The sequence below is a fragment of the Onthophagus taurus genome, chromosome 6 (assembly GCF_036711975.1).
Source record: "Onthophagus taurus isolate NC chromosome 6, IU_Otau_3.0, whole genome shotgun sequence".
NCBI lineage: Eukaryota > Metazoa > Arthropoda > Insecta > Coleoptera > Scarabaeidae > Onthophagus > Onthophagus taurus.
Genome location: NC_091971.1, coordinates 22,380,949 through 22,399,002, shown reverse-complemented (window position 1 = coordinate 22,399,002; position 18,054 = coordinate 22,380,949). Strand labels below are relative to the sequence as shown.

The 18,054-nt window shown below is 32.6% G+C and overlaps 1 protein-coding gene across 3 annotated transcripts in view; it reads left to right on the top strand.

The window, feature by feature from the left end:
• Nucleotides 1-18,054, top strand: part of LOC111416235 (folliculin-interacting protein 2) — a 38,537-nt gene that overhangs the window by 19,843 nt on the left and 640 nt on the right. For all 3 annotated transcript variants that reach the window (XM_023048203.2, XM_023048204.2, XM_071196329.1), the window contains 6 exons: nucleotides 4,487-4,700; nucleotides 4,768-5,092; nucleotides 5,152-5,313; nucleotides 15,654-15,840; nucleotides 15,906-16,355; nucleotides 16,409-18,046. In XM_023048203.2, the coding sequence (XP_022903971.2) occupies nucleotides 4,487-4,700; nucleotides 4,768-5,092; nucleotides 5,152-5,313; nucleotides 15,654-15,840; nucleotides 15,906-16,355; nucleotides 16,409-18,046 (2,976 nt within the window). The remainder of the gene's footprint in view (nucleotides 1-4,486; nucleotides 4,701-4,767; nucleotides 5,093-5,151; nucleotides 5,314-15,653; nucleotides 15,841-15,905; nucleotides 16,356-16,408; nucleotides 18,047-18,054) is intronic.

Below are 18,054 nucleotides of genomic sequence, written 5' to 3'. Positions count from 1 at the left end.
ATGTGGAAATTGGTTACCGGAAACCGTTGTTTAGACGATTGCGACCGGATCTTATTCCAAAAAAAATTTAACATTAAATTGAGTGCTATCATTCTTATGGAGAAGAATTGAAGCTAGAGATGTTATAAACTAGTATTGTTGGAGAACAGGTACAATATGTTCCTGTTCCAAATATGTACCTGGTACAACTGTTCCTCAGGTCTTAGGGTCCATTACTACCATCTTTTAGTTAAATTTATCAAAAAGATAAACCCATCTAGTGGCCAATCAGAGCGCGTAAGATAGCCGTAACCGCGGTAATAATCCCTTAGATAGCTTAACCAGATGATGGTAGTAACGAGCCTTAATAGGTAATATAGCATAAATCCCCAAAATGTCAAAATAGGATATCTTTTCTTAATAAAATTAACTATAACGTAAGTATTAAAACTGATGTACATTATGAATATTCCTAACGCATCAAAAAATCATAATCCATAATTATTTTATATTTATCTATCACCAGTTTCCAGTGATATTGCATAAATCACAAAATGTCAAAATTGAACAATTTTTCTTAATAAACTTAACTATAACGTAAGTACTAAATATGATGGAGAAGGACGTTATGGATAAGAATATTCCTAATGCATCAGGAAATCATAATCCGTAATTATTTCGTATTTATCTATCACCAGTTTCTAGTGATATAGCATAAATCATAAAATGTTAAAATTGGACGATTTTTCATAATTAAATTTAAGTATAACGCAAGTACTAAAACTAATGGAGAAAGACGTTATGGATAAAATATATTCTAAATGCACCAAGGAATCATAATCCATAATTATTTCGTATTTATCTATCACCAGTTTCTAGTGATATTGCATAAATCAGAAAATGTTAAAGTTGGACGATTTTTCTTAATAAAATCAATTACAACGTAAATACAATTAAAACTGATGGAGAAAGACGTCATGGATAAAAAATATTCTTAATGCATTAAGAAATCGTATTCCATAATTATTTCATATTTATCTATCACCAGTTTCTAGTGATAAAGCATAAATCACAAAATGTCAAAATTGGAAGATTGTTCTTAATAAAATTAGCTATAATAAAAGTACTAAAACTAATGGAGAAAGACATTATGGATAAAATATATTCTAAATGCACCAAGGAATCATAATCCATAATTATTTCATATTTATCTATCACCAGTTTCTAGTGATAATAAAAAAGTGTAAAAATTGAACGATTTTTCTTAATAAAATTAACTATGTATAACGTAAATACTAAAATTAATAGAGAAAGACGTTATAGATAAAAAATATTCTTAATGCATCAAGGAATCATAATCCATAATAACTTCATGTTTATCTATCACCAGTTTCAAGTAATATGGCATAAATCACAAAATGTCAAAATTTTACGATTTTTCTTAATACAATTAACTATAACGCAAGTATTAAAACTGATGGATAAGGCCATTATGGATAAAAAAATTCCTAAATCATAATCCATAGTTATTTCATATTTATCTATTACCAGTTTCTAGCAATATAGCATAAATCACAAAATGTCCAAATTGAACAATTTTTCTTAAACTGTAACGTAAGTATTAAAAGTAACGGAAAAAGACATTATGGATAAAAGTATTCCTAATACATCAAGAAATCATAATCCATAATTATTTCATATTTATCTATCACCAGTTTCCAGTGATATAGCATAAATCACAAAATGTCAAAATTGGACGATTTCATAATAAAATTAACTATAACGCAAGTACTAACACTAATGGAGAAAGATGTTATGGATAAAATATATTCTAAATGCACCAAGGGATTATAATCCATAATTGTTTCGTATTTATCTATCACCAGTTTTCTAGTGATATAGCATAAACCACAAAATGTCAAAATTGGATCATTTTTCTTAATAAAATTAACTATAACGCAAGTACTAAAACTAATGGAGGAAGATGTTATGGATAAAATATATTCTAAATGCACCAAGGGATTATAATCCATAATTGTTTCGTATTTATCTATCACCAGTTTTCTAGTGATATAGCATAAACCACAAAATGTCAAAATTGGATCATTTTTCTTAATAAAATTAACTATAACGCAAGTACTAAAACTAATGGAGGAAGATGTTATGGATAAAATATATTCTAAATGCACCAAGGGATTATAATCCATAATTGTTTCGTATTTATCTATCACCAGTTTCTAGTGATATTGCATAAATCAGAAAATGTTAAAATTGGACGATTTTCCTTAATAAAATCAATTACGTAAAATGTAAATACAATTAAAACTGGTGGAGAAAGACGTCATAGATAAAAAATATTCTTATTGCATTAAGAAATCGTAAACCATAATTATTTCATATTTATCTATCAGCAGTTTCTAGTGATAAAGCATAAATCACAAAATGTCAAAATTAAACGATTTTTCTCAATAAAATTAACAAAAACGTAAGTACTAAATGTGATGGAGAAGGACGTTATGGATAAAAATATTCCTAATACATCAGGATATAATAATCCATAATTATTTCATATTTATCTATCACCAGTTTCTAGTGATATAGCATAAATCACAAAATGTCAAAATTAAACAATTTTTCTCAATAAAATTAACAATGACGTAAATACTAAAAGTGATGGAGAAGGATGTTATGGATAAAAGTATTCCTAATGCATCAGGAAATAATAATCCATAATTATGTCATATTTATCTATCACCAGTTTCTAGTGATATAGCATAAATAATAAAATGTAAAAATTAAACGTTTTTTCTCAATAAAATTAACAATAACGTAAGTACTAAAAGTGATGGTGAAGGACGTTATGGATAAAAGTATTCATAATGCATCAGGAAATAATAATCCATAATTATTTCATATTTATCTATCACCAGTTTCTAGTGATATAGCATAAATCATAAAGTGTAAAAATTGAACGATTTTTCTTAATAAAATTAACTTTGTATAACGTAAGTACTAAAATTAATGGAGAAAGACGTTATGGATAAAAAATATTCTTAATGCATCAGGGAATCATAATCCATAATTATTTCATATTTATCTATCACCAGTTTCTACTGAAATAGCATAAATCACAAAATGTCAAAATTAAACGATTTTTCTCAATAAAATTAAACATATCGTAAGTACTAAAAGTGATGGAGAAGGACGTTATGGATAGAAGTATTCCTAATGCATCAGGAAATAATAATCCATAATTATTTCATATTTATCTATCACCAGTTTCTAGTGATATAGCATAAATCATAAAATGTAAAAATTGAACGGTTTTTCTTAATAAAATTAACTATGTATAACGTAAGTACTAAAATTAATAGAGAAAGACGTTATAGATAAAAAATATTCTTAATGCATCAAGGAATCATAATCCATATTAACTTCATGTTTATCTATCATCAGTTTCTAGTGATATAGCATAAATCACAGAATGTCAAAATTGGAAGATTTTTCTTAATAAAATTAGCTATAATAAAAGTACTAAAACTAATGGAGAAAGACATTATGGATAAAATATATTCTAAATGCACCAAGGAATCATAATCCATAATTATTTCGTATTTATCTATCACCAGTTTCTAGTGATATAGCACAAATCATAAAATGTCAAAATTGGACGATTTTTCTTAATAAAATTAACTATAGCTGATGGATAAAGACGTTATGAGTAAAAAATATTTATTGAAAAGGAATCGTTAAAGTTTATAAAACTAGTATTTAGTACCTATTATTTTTTTAAACTTAGTAACTGTTCCAAAGAACAACGTATAAATACTTATTTCAAAGTAAGACACAAGTATCAGTTAACACCTCTAGTAGTTGATGCCAATAAAATTACGCCACCCTCAGCAAAGCAATCACTACGCAATCAAAATAAAATCCTTAATTGTTGCTCGCATTTTGGTTCATTTTCTTTGAAGGAACGTGTCTTTTCAAAAAATAAAAAAATATATTTTATACTTTTATTTTAATGTTTTTTATCGTGTAAAACATATCGATCATTTCACAATCGCCAGATGCGTTTTACGTAAATTAAACACTCCGGCGACTTGGTAAATTCCAGTGCAGCATCGTTTTCCGATAACGGACAAAAATACGACCGGGAATGTGTTTACCAAGAAAAAAGATGCACGAGAATTTCACGCGAAAAAAATTAACGATTGTACTCAATAATGTGTATTAAATCTAAAGCTTTTTGAACGAGTAGAAAGAGAGAGAGCGAAACGAAGTGAATTTATCGCGAATAAAACGGACGAGTAAATATCATCATATGACCTGGGGAGAGATACCACGCGTTATTTTGATACGTTGTATAAATAAACTCTCCAAGTTTTATTTTATTTTTCATTCCAAGTGGAAATAAAAAAAAATAACAAAATAATACAAAACATGACGTTTTAATGATTATTTTGTTCTTGATTTGATCTTTCTAATAATTTAAATTTTGTTACAGCGAAAAATTATTCCACTTCAACAATGAACAAGTCAGAGTGGTGTTATTCCGTGAATGCGACTTCAGAGGTAGAAAATTGTTGTTTGATTCCCAAGCGGTTGATAAAGTCCCATTGGGTCCACAACAAAATGGATACACCACGCAGACGATTTCCCTCACGGACGAAGAGAAAAAAGCGAAATTCGCCGAAATATCCAACGGACATGGATACTCGGTTTGTTGCTTGATCTTCGACCAAGGTCCAGAAAGGGACTTTTTCAATACTAATTGTTCCTGTTTAGTACGCGAAACCTCACTCGGACGTTCAACAACTCGGCGAGATGATCTTCGGCTCGGTCGCCATGAGTTATCGGGGAACTTCCTACAAAATCCATAGTCTCAATTCACCGGCGAGTATCATGTGCACCCAGGTTTTTCCTTGTCCAAGACCGTCCCATACCGTTAAAAATCTGAGGAATTCCGCGCCCGGAAGGACTTGTATTGAAAATGGGACAGCTTCTTTACACAATCTTGATCATTCCATTAGGTTAGAAGATTCGAGCACCAGTTGTACTACTTCGTTTAGTGATCAATCTGTTCATAGCACTGCTTCAGATACTTTATTAGGTAATGCAACACAAAAACGTATTTGATTTTATAAATGATAATTTGAATTAATTTACTAGTTTGTAGAAGGACACGTAGTTCACCACTGGATGTTCCAAATCTTGGATGCACTGCCGGTTCGACCATTCCAAATACTAGCTTGATTGGGGATTCTGGTTTTTGTGGAGCTCAATCTTTCGAGGGTCCTAAATCTGTTCCAATGTGGAGTTTACCAAAAAATGGTAATCTATTTAATATTAATACAAAGTTTTTATCGAAAAAATTAGATTATTTAAACTTCGATTGTGCTCTAAAACGGTCGATTTTTCTGCCCCGTGGTAAGATTTTAAAGTGTGTTTTTATCCTTTAAGGATCCGTAATAGTAACTTGTCAGTGCTATATCAGTTCTATAACAGTGATAGCTGGACTTCTCAATGATGTCTGTGCCATATACGCATGCAGGGTATTACATTTTCGCACGCAAGAACAAATCTGGGTTGCTCTTGGTGGATATTTAATTAAAATTGGATCTTACACTATCATTACAGAATAGATGTAAGTCCCGGCAGTTAATTACTGGATTAACTGTGGGAGACGATGTTCTGCAGAATTCTTGGATAATGCGTTGCTGTCGGCAAAGAAATCTTTGATTTGACGCGAAAAGCAGGCATGATCTAATGTAAGTTAATTACTGATCACTAATCTCGAAGGATCGTTTTGTGCCTTTTAATTCCGAACTTCTAAGTTTGGGCTTCATGGCGTTAGTATTGTTCAAGATGTTTATAAATACAGAGTTTTCAGTAGTGGTCATAACTTTGGATGACGAAGAGCAGCAATTGCATCAGATGAAGTTTTGTAGCTTTGCACAAGGAATTTATCCCGGGATAAATTCGGACATCTTCAACCTTTTGCTAAATAAGATAGAAGTAAACGTTTTACTTCGTACGATTATATAATACGTATTGGGGGACGGATATTACCTTTAAAAAATGGCTGGCAGTTTCTTTAAGGTAAGTAAAATAATAGTTATTTCTACTTGGAATAAGTTTTGTTATTCACAAGTGATCCAAATAAACTTAATTGTAATATTTGTAATATTGTTAAGCTTTACATGAGAAATTTGAAATGTAATAACATTCTAGAATTGTTATATTTTTAAGTATAATAAATGTTAGTTCTATCATGAGTCTAGTTACAAGAATATCGTAAAAAACATTTCGTTTAGCTAGTTTAGATGTGACATAATACTGTACAGAAAACTGTCATAGACGCATGAAGGATCACAACTGATTATCTAATAACCGAAATGTTTTCAATTCTTACAGAAGAGATATGATTAATACACACGAAACTTTCTTTTTTACTTTTGTACAGAGATGATCCTTAAACTGGTACATTTTTTCCATTTTTTGTGCTTTATTTGAAATTATGAAAAATCTGAAATAAGAGTAAAATAGCAAACAAAGGATGTGTTACAAAAGTAGATAAGCTTTAAAAATATTTACCAACACTTTTTCTGGATTCTTGACTTTTCTGTCGCCATTCTCTACCGAATTGTGTAACAATATGACGTTCGTACTATACATAAATTATTAACAAGGATTAACAATAACGGTGAATGAACAAGTACACGTATCACAGTACAAGTAAAAACTGTATATTTTGTTGGTGTTTCACTTGTTGGAAAAGGTCCATGGTTCTGCCTCTACTAAAGAAAGCGAATGTTGATCACCTCAAAGACCTTCCTCCAATTAGTATTTTACCAATATTGGCAAAAATTACAGAAAGAGTAATCGAATCACAATTAAAGGACTATGTTACGGAATACAACCTTTTACCGCCTACACAGTCAGGTTTTAAAAAGCATGGCTGTAATACAGCTCTATCGAATATTGTGGACGATGTCGTACGAAGCACAGACCAAGGTAAATTGACTTTGATGTGTCTCTTAGATTATTCAAAGGCTTTTGATACTATCAATCATGACTTGATGTATGCCATACTTCGCTATATTGGGTTTGATGATCTTGCATCGGGGTTCTTGTACAGTTACGTGTCGGGCAGAATGCAGTGCGTGAAGGTGTATGTGTTCCTCAGGGTTCAATTTTGGGTCCATTGCTATACTCACTTTACACATCGCATTTTAACAGATACATAAAAAGTTATAATCATCATTTCTACGCGGATGACACCCAGTTATATATATCTTTTCTGCCATCGGATGTCGATGATGCTTGTTTTGGTCTGACTTCGGATATAGAGGCTTTGGAGCTGGTTTCTAGGCGTCACTGCCTTTGTCTGAATGCTGCTAAAACAGAGCTGATTTTATTCGGGCCAAGAAAGGTGATAAGTGACAATTGTGTTCAGGATCGGGTCAAGATAGTTGTCAACAATCAAGTATTGCCGCTGAAGGATTGTGTGAGAAACTTGGGAGTCTTATTGGACGAAAATTTAAACTTTAATAAACACATAAATAAGCACTGCTTCCGCGTATGCTGCTCTTAAGCTGATTTATGGCGGTCGGTCGTTCCTTAATCGTAGAACAAGGGTGCTTTTGTGCGATGCCTTGGTATTATCGCATTTTAATTATTGTGATACATTGCATGATCCGTGTATTTCGTATAGTAATACGAAAAAAATTCAGAAAATTCAAAATTCTTGCTTGCGCTTGATATTTGGGTTACGGGGGCGTCAGCATGTTTAGCACAAATTAAAGGATTTGAGTTGGCTCAACATGAAAAACAGGCGCATACTTCATTCGGCAGTGTTGTTCTTTAATATAATTACTTTGAAGAAACCTCCATACTTGTTCAATAGAATAAAATTTCGTACCGATGTTCACACCTTGAATATTCGATTCAAGGACCCCGCCGATCCATCATCACCAGCTATTTAAGAAATGCTTTTCATACCAAATAACACATATTCTTAATGATTTGCCATCAACTATAAAATGTAGCACTTCTTTAAGGTTGTTTCGTGACAGAATGAGGGGCCGCTTGTCTCAAATTCAGGATGCATTGTAGGGCGTCAGGGATCGGACGGTTTGCGCTTGGTAATTGATTATGATTTCAGTATCGGGTCTTTTTCATTTTCTTTTTCTTTTCCTGTTTCTTTTCGTTTTTCTTTTCTTTTTCTCTCTTGTATATTTAGAATTAGAATTAGTTTTATTAGGTTTGAGCGGAAGAGCAGGTGCTGTTGCGGCTGTACCTGAACTCCGCCTAATTTGTCCTGGCTTAATTTATAATAATTTCATGTATACTAAGTCAATGTACATCTAATGGGACAAATAAAGTCATATTATTATTATTAAGTCATACATGTATGTTTATATGCGTGTGATCTCTGTCGGATGCTAAGGATTGATTTGACAGTTAATAGCTTAAATTAGATTGTACCACGACCAATATATCTTGTCAATGAAATCAATGATATTCTTGGATGTTTATGCATTCCTCTTTTACCATTGAGGGCGATATATGTTTTCGAATATATTATATAGTAAGTATACAATAATGTTGATGATGCATACTGCCAATGGAAATTCGAATTACAGAGAAAGCTAAAGAATTTGGTGTTGAGTTGGGCCGGAACCAATTTTTTAGTTAGCTACTGGTTAAATTAGGGCCCGGCAGTAATTTAAGTCATGTACAGTTATGAATATCTTCAGATCGTCCGCGAAGAGTAAGCATCTGGTTGAGTTAATTACCAGGGACAAATCATTTATAAATAACAAGAATAACAAAGGTCCCAGATTACTACCCTGCGGAACTCCTAAATCAATCCCCAACATATCTGATACTGCGTGTTTATAAGAGACGTAATAAAATCTGTTGGACAGATATGAAACAAAAAAACTAAGCGTAGAATAAGAAAACCCGTGTTGTGCCAGCTTTTGCAGAAGCGTATCATGATCCACCCTATCGAATGCTTTTGCAAAATCCGTGTAGATAACATCCACTTGAGCTCTAGCATCCAATGCTTTGGAAACGTAATCCGTAAAGATTCATTCAACGAAAGTTTTACTTGATTGAAAACCCTACGATAAATCAATTGTTCGAAAAGTTTACCAAAACAGGAAATTACCTATATAGGTCTATAATTTCCTACATCGCCAGAGGGGCCAAATTTATGAATCGGAGTCACTCTTGCGACCTTCCAAACATTTGAAAATGTATTCGTCACAAGTGATAAATTAAAAATTATGTATTATGGCATTACAAAGGCGTCTTTGCAGCCCTTCACAATGTAAGAGGGAATACCATCTGGTCCCTCTGTACGTTTAGACTTAAGCTTATTTATGGCATCACCAATTTCATTCATTGAGAAGGATTCCAAGTTGAACGAATCGAATGAGTTATCGTTGATAATGTCATCATAGAATGAAAGAGAATAATTCGACGTTGAACCATAAACGGACTTAAAATGATTTGCAAAAGTAGATGTGATATCTTTGCTAGAAGCAAGAGGAACTCCGTCGGAACAAAACTGGCTCTGGTTGAAGTTATCTCTTTTGCTACCAATAAAATTCCAAAGCTACAAGCTGCTACAATATTATTTTTAACATCTCGTGTATAACTATTGTAAGCTGTTGCAGTGTTCCTTGACCCTGGCCCTCAGTTCTCTATATTTATCCAAATGGTACGTGGAATCTTTTCTGTGTTTAAAATGGAAATCCTTAGCCTTAATATCTTTTATTATACCTTGATTAAACCACACTGGATATTTAAGAGCCCCAACTTGCTTTTTCGGGGGACAATCAGCTAAGATATCATATAGAATATCATAAAATACAGCAACTGCATCATCTACATTATCATACGTACTCAAAAAAGAAAAATCTGTATCAGTTAAACGTCGATATAAAAGCATGAAATCAGGATTCTTATAGTCCTTCATGTAATGTGTTGGTAAAGTTAATTTATTTGCGGGTTTGTAAGATAATTTAATTTCTAGTCAAGGGTGGTAAAGATCTTCCTTCACAAATGGCAAATCAAAAAGGCCAACATCAAACGCAACATCTGACAAAACTAAATCCAAGTCATATCTAATCGTTTAGTCGTGTTACCCATGCAAAACCAGCAAAATTAAAGCAAGAGTACTCTGCTGCATGCAGCAGAATACTTTACTGCAGTAAACATTAATGTCATTACGCGCCAAACATTAATAGTTTGGAGAATTTTACATCAGCAACAATTGTATCCTTACCATGTTCAACGAGTGCAAGAACTTGTCGCTCCTGACTACGTTTCGAGAAAAGCACTTTGTGAAGTGATGTTGCAGAAGCTTGCACAAAATCCGATATTTTATGCTAGTGTTTTATTCACTGACGAAGCTGCTTTTACAAAAGACAGAATTTTGAAATTTCATAACAATCACGTTTGGGCGGATGATCCTCATGTTGATGTGCAATCAAGAAGCCAGTATAAGTTTTGTATAAATGTTTGGTTTGGTATACTTGGTGACCTATTGATAGGACCAACGATTCTTCCTAATCGTTTATTTGGACTTTCTGCGAAACACTTTCCTGATATTATTCGAAGATGTACATCTTCAGGATAGGTTACAAATATGGTTTCTGCAAGATCTCCAGCCTGCACATTTTGCGATCATTGTTAGTAATTTTCTTAATACTGAATTTTATGGTAGATGGATACAAAGAGGAGGTTCAATAGTTTGGTCACCTAGAACACCTGATTTAATTCCTCTAGACTTTTTTGCATGGGGTTACTGAAAATCATTAGTGTATTCAGCACCTGTAAGGAACTTGGAGGGTATTCAGCAAAGAATACAAAACGCATGTGAGACTATTCGTCAATCTCCAGGTGTCTTCGAAAGAGTACGCGATTCTTTTGTGGACCATTTGCTTTAAGCATTTTGTGTTCCGTTTTTATGCTATGTTTGTATTTTCCCCCAATTAAATAAACATTTGAAGACAAAGACGCTTCATTTACTAATAACATTGGAATTGTTTATATCTTCAAAACCACTGCTTTTAGGACCTAGGTTTAATAAGACTTTTTTGTTTATCTTGATGAAAACTATAAGTAGGCAAAATATCCGAACACAATTTTTAAACACCCGGTATAATTTGTATGTGAAGTGATAATGGCTGCAAATAACATGAATGTTAAACTTTAATCAAAGTTTACTTTTACAACCATAGCATTATAACAAATCTGAATCATTACAGAAAATGAATTGTTTTAGAATATCGTTACTTGATACGATAAAATATTTAAATGAACCATGGATCTTGGACGTAAACAAGAAACAATAGGTAATTGTTTCAGAAAGGTGTTCGTAAAAACAAATTGCTACAGAACAATAACGATTATGAGTAAGCTGATATCGTCGAGTTACTGGCAAAAGCTGATAACTCCCAAAATAGAATTTTGAGTAATTTGTTTTAATCAATTACGATTTCTTTGTATTCAGCAGTGTGATTTATTTATAATGAGTTTTTAATTTCCGTTAACCAGTTTATTCTCTCATCTAAGCATCTTTTAGCTTATTTTTTGACAATGATTTTAAAAGATGCTCTAGATCAAGGAAATCGGAAAATTTGAGTTCTATTACAATATACGGCTTTTTATTAGATTTTCATGTTCTGGCCATGCTGTCTACTGCTATGTAGCTATGACCGGCTTCAAGAAACTTTTGCTAATATTGGGATTTTTCTGCATTAAAGTAAAGTAACAAAGCACTTATATTTTGGTTTCTATTTTGATCACTGTAAGTATAAAAAAATACGCACTGGTGCGTCATGTGAGATGTTCCAGTGCTGTTTTTACCAACTTTGTGCGCACTGAACGTGTTAATACACTTGCATCAAGAAGTTTCAATTTTTAGACTGTCTGTTTTCTAAACGTTATCCACGCATAACAGAAAGTATGGTAGAGTAGAGCTAATTCATATTCCGTAATAAGAATATAGGACTAACATCAAATAAGATCAAATGCAAAACACACACTTCTTTTTGTTTTAAAGATCTTTCCTTGTCTCAGTTTTGCCGTCTTTCGGTCTTCTTTTTTAGTTACATGGTTCTGGTATTTTGTTTCTTTCTGCCGTTTTATGTGAATCAGGAAATTTACAGAATATACAAATTAAACATTGATTTTTTTTTCGGTTTGAAATAATAGTACTTAGTTATAGTTTAGACAAAATATTGATCTGTGTTATAAGCGGAATTTGTTTGTAAGCAGCTTTCTCACAGGGTTCTTTATAAAGAGATTACATTTTATTACTTTTCCTGGTATAGTGAGTCCTAATACGTGAAAATCTTTGAATGTAGGCTTTGAGTTTCTTTATATATCCTCTTTTATTTTGTGGTTTATGTTTACCTCTTCCAACAAAACACCTCCTTCCACTTTAAAAACTATGTAAAAACTTCTAACTTGCATTTATTTATATAAAGTCGTACTAGTTTCGGGTTACCCCATCATCAGCGACAAAGTCAATGAAGCTATAATAGGTGTAGACTGGAAAACAGATAAGAATAAAGCATTTTGCTATCTGATGGATAAACAAAATGAAGATAAAAGATGAATAGGAATGGCGACGTTAAAAAGTGTGGAATGTTAAAAATTAGAAAAACTTTAAGAGGATGCGTTGGTGGGATGAGATGAGGCGAGACTTTGTTCTTGAAAGCGTGTTCTACTGTCTCCGTGCATATATTGAATGTTTTTAGAGAGAACGACTTATACACCCTGATTTTGATTTCAGCTCCAGCAAGAAGAAAGTAAGCTTTAGAATGCGATTCTCATCACATTATTCATGATAAAATCCATTTTGAGCTAAAAGTCATAACTCAAATAGTTTTGCAAATTGAATTTCTGTTTTGGAGGTTCGAGTTGGTTTTACTGCAAACATTTTTGATAGGTCGAATTCGCTTAGCATTTTTAGCAAAATTATCATCGTTCACCACCTTCTTCCACTATTCTTCCACAATTCCCAAACAGTTGAAACTAACTTTATGTCTTAACATAGGAATTTAGCAGTACTTATATTTCACTTTTTTTAAAAGTTCACACTTATTTTGGAACAAATAAAATATACAAATCGGACACTTATTTTGGAACAGAGGTAGTACTACTTATACTGCTCTATGCAGTACACGTGGAACATTAAAGTTAAGGCAATTTATTAGTTGCAGAATCACAGTTGAAGTTGCAACTTTTTTAATGTTATTATCTTTAATAACGGATTTGTAGCAATTTTGGTAGTTATGGATGTGATGGGAGTAAAATATGTTCAACAACTAGAAATGCAACTGCACAGTCGCAACGAGATCGGCGTTAGGAGAGCAGAAAGGCGCTCGTCAACAGCAAACGGTGCCACGTAGAGATGAAATGGCGAATCAGCAAGATATGTACGACCTGGAAGAAGAACCCCTTTATGGTCCTAGATAACTCCTAGTACTTATATTTCAAAAGTTTTCTTAGACCGGAATCCCCCTTCAAGTCGTGCTTTTATATCTATTTATCTAGAAACCGATTAAAGAAAGACTCACTGATATCATTCCTATCAAAAATCCTTGAGAGATCCTATTTCTATTTGTTATTGTTTTATTAGAATCATATATTTTAATAAAATCCACGGGGCAGAAAAATTACAACTCAGTTAGCACAAATCTACGAATAAATATACACTACTCTCCAAAATTATAGCACCACCTAAATTATGCATTAAGTTTAAAGGTATTTTTTTTTTTAATCAACGGATGGATTTTGATGATTTTTTCTTCACGGTGTAGGTTGATTTTTAAGGAAGAAATGTGTTGATGGTTTCTGATAATTGTCAACGTTTTACCCATATACAGGGTGTAAAAAGAAATTTATGTTTTTTCTTCTAATTTTGAAAGAACCGCTATATTTCATTTACATTACGTTAGAATAGCAACCCGTCTCTACATTTTCGTTCAAGAATCATCGCGATATCTCTTTTATCAAGGAAGATACAACAGACAATTTTGTTGAAATATAGTCCTTACTAATGAAACAAGCAGGCTATGAAATATCAAACAGTTTGACAGAAATGCTTGTCAATTTTATTTACGCATTTAACAAGTTGCTGCTTTGGGTTATTAAGTGTTTATTTGACATGGACCGTATTTCAAGACATTTAAACCGCGATGAGTGTGTTGAGGCAGTTACTTTAGCCAATGAAGGAATAAGTTATCGTGAAATAGGCTTGAGATTAGGAGTTTCTCATACAGCAATATCACGTGCCGTTCAACGATTTCAAGAGACAAATGATCATACAAGACGACCTGGACAAGGAAGAATCGCAACACTACGCCAAGATCGTTTTATTAGACTTCGTGCTTTAAGGGAACGTTTTGTTACAATGAGAAGCTTACAGATACAAGTAGCAGATGTTCATAATATTCGAATTAGTACTAACACTGTACAAAGGCGTCTCGCCGAAGGTGATTTGCATGCAAGGATTCCTGCCAGAGCACCAAATTTAAACGCAAATCATCGTAGAAGGAGATTGCAATTTGCCAGAAAACATCTTGACTGGAATGCTGATGACTGGGAACAAGTACTGTTCACAGATGAATCAAGGTTTTGTTTATACAGCTCAGATAGACGTTTAAGAGTAATTCGACGGCCCAATGAACGCTATGCACAGTGCAACATACGACCGACAACTTTATTTAATGGAGGATCTGTAATGGTTTGGGGTGGAATTTCGCTTACAACACGAACAGACCGTGTTTCTTTGCGAAGAGGTTCATTAACAGGTGAAAGGTATATTACAGACATTTTATCGGAACACGTGGTACTCTTTGCTCCTTACATAGGAAATAATTTTTTATTAATGCATGATAATGCAAGACCTCATGTTGCCTATACGGTCCGTGACTATTTGGATGAAGTTTGTATACAAACCATGGACTGGCCACCCTGTAGCCCTGATTTCAATCCAATAATTTATGAATTTATGGGATAATATTGATCGTCAGTTAAGGGGCCGACATCCACCACCTATCGTTTTGGACGACGTTGAGAGGATGGTAAGAGAGGTTTGGGATACAATTGATCAAGATCAAATTCGACGCTTGATTTTAAGTATGCCTCGTCGCTGTGAAGAAGTGATACGTAAGAGAGGCGGAAATACACGTTATTAGGTGATTTTGAGAGAATTGATTAAGGATTATGTAGTGTTTTTTAGTTTTCACCTGCTTGTTTAAAATGTTAATAAAAATTCGTTATATTTAAACTTGTGTATCTTCCTTGATAAAAGAGATATCGAGATGATTCTTGAACGAAAATGTAGAGAAGGGTTGCCATTCTAACGTAATGTAAATGGAATGTAGCGGTTCTTTCTGATAAATTCCACAGGTGTTGCAAAATTAGAAGAAAAAACATAAATTTCTTTTTTAGACCCCGTATATAGGTAAAGCGTTGACAATTGTCAGAAACAATCAACACATTTCTTCCTTAAAAATCAACCTATATCGTGAAGAAAGAATCATCAAAATCGATCCGTTGATTTTAAAAAAAATACCTTTAAAATTTTGGAGAGTAGTGTATTAATTTTGAATTTTAAAAATATCGTATTAATTTTTCTGTAGATACAGTTTCATTTTCTTGTGGAAGTTTATACCGGCGTTGGTTGAGGAGTACAAGCACTTCATTAGAATACTCAGGGACATCATTAACTGGTTCGGGATCTATTGAAGATTGTTACACTAAATCATATCCGCGACCAAAAAAATTAGGTTTGGCAATTATTATTCAATATGGACAAAATCAACAAGAGTAAGTTTTTTATTAAAAAATTAATATCAATAAATAAAAACTGCTATTAATAAAATTTTTTACAGTAATTTAGAAAAATATCTTTTAGAACACTCCGTTCTAATCGAAGCGATGGTTTGGCGTTTAAGGCATAGCGCAGAAATCGCTTACATCCGCCACACCCATTTCCTATCGATAATGCTGGATGTAACAGCTTCTACATGCAGTTGGTTAACATCTTTCCTATCAGGACCACAATTATCTTCACACGCGTGGCAAGCGCTCTCTTCAGCCTGTGATAATAGCTTCAGTATTAATGATGATAGCTTTAAAGTTTCGGAATCGAGTAGTGCTTCGCAAGAATCTTTGGACTCAATTAAAACGAACGATTTTGTGTTTTTAAATTTATCACGTTTTTTTACCGGGGGTGATTCAAAAAGGACGTCTGAATGTAATAAGAGAAATGATGTTGCACAAAAATTTATTAAAGAATTGTGCGAATTACTTGAAAGTCTTGATATAAAAAATACAAATTTGTAAGTTATTTAAAATCAAAAAAAAAAATGGTTTAAAATATAATTTTTTTTAGTTTTATAAGTACTTTGATAACGGCTGTATTAACACATCATTTGGGTTGGGTTGCTACAGCTTGGAGATCCACGGAAAGTGATAAAGAAGTTTTTAAGAAGTTGGAACAAACGGGTAATCCTTTGTGGGGACAATTAAATGATTTATATGGCGCTGTTGGTCATCCAACAAAAATGGCTCATACTGTGATAACCGGCTCGAACAATTCAGAAATAATAACAAAAATATTAAGTTCACTAACATATTTTATTCGTTGTAATGACGTGTTACGACAGTGTGCGACACGTGAAAATATTGAAGAAGAAAATGAAACCGTCGATGAAATTTGCAAAGAAAAAAATTGTATTCCAAAAGAAAATTTTAAAAAGTATGAAGATCATCTAAAAGAAATTGCAATCGAAGATGGAACGTTTAACAAAAATAGTAACCAAACAAAATTAGAATTAATTTTTCCAAAAAGAAGAAAAAACTCCACCAAACCTGAGTCAAATCCTGAAATTGATAGATTAAATCCTTTACTTGATTTTAAAAAAGAAAAACCTATGATTAAAAGTACAAGCTGTTTAACTGATTTAAGTAAAATGTGTAGTGATTTTGACAATAATAATTTATTTCCTGAAAGAAATTCATTTCAAACCTTAAAGAAAATACCAAGTATTTCCGAATTTAACAACGAATCAACAAAAATTAACACACCACCACAAGATATTCCACCAGAAATTATTAATTTTAACAATAAAAATGACGAAAACGATGTCGTTTTTATTTTGGGCGACGATGACAAATTGGTCGGATTAAAAAAAGATATAAAATCCAGGAAAACATCACGCGAAAATATCCAAGATGAAGAAAACGATAAAGCATCAATTAAACCCAGCACTTCTTGGAATCATTTAAACGGCGCGATTTCAAAACAAAACCGATCGACATCACGAGCTAAAAGTGAACCTCCTGAAGATATAAAACCGAACGATCACACAACTCAACCTCGTTATTCAGTTAAATTCAATTTTAAACAACATCAACAGATTTTCACCAATTATATGAAAAGTAAAAACATTGAGCTTTCAAATTTAAGGTTTTCCGAAAAAGTGACGACTTATAACGGGGAATTATCGTCGAATTTTGATTTTTCCACTTATCGAGATGATGATGATACAGTTGAAGCTTTACAAACGCCATCTAACGCGTCTGAATTAGAATTTATTAGTGAAATTCAAGATTTTGATAAAGTTGAGGTTCAATCCGCGAAAGAAAGTTATGAAGAAAGGAAACCAAAAAAATTTATTAGACAAAAATTAACAAATACGGTTATTAATGAACCGATTTTACGATATTGTGGTGGAGGGAGTAGAAAAGAAAGTAGGGAAGATGAATATTTCGATTTCATGAATATTATCGAATTACCTTTACCTAGATCGATTATAACAAAATCTTTCATTACTATTGGGTATACAAGTTCGCTATTTCGGGGAATTAGCGATAAATATACTTCTGATATGGTTTTGCAAGGGATAAGTTCGCCAAAAAATAATTGGGAAACGACGCTTCGTAAAGATTTATCTTTAGCGGTGCGACATCCACTTTTAGATCAACCAATTGAAGAAGCTGTAGCGATCATAGCTAACACAGATTCATGGTATTATT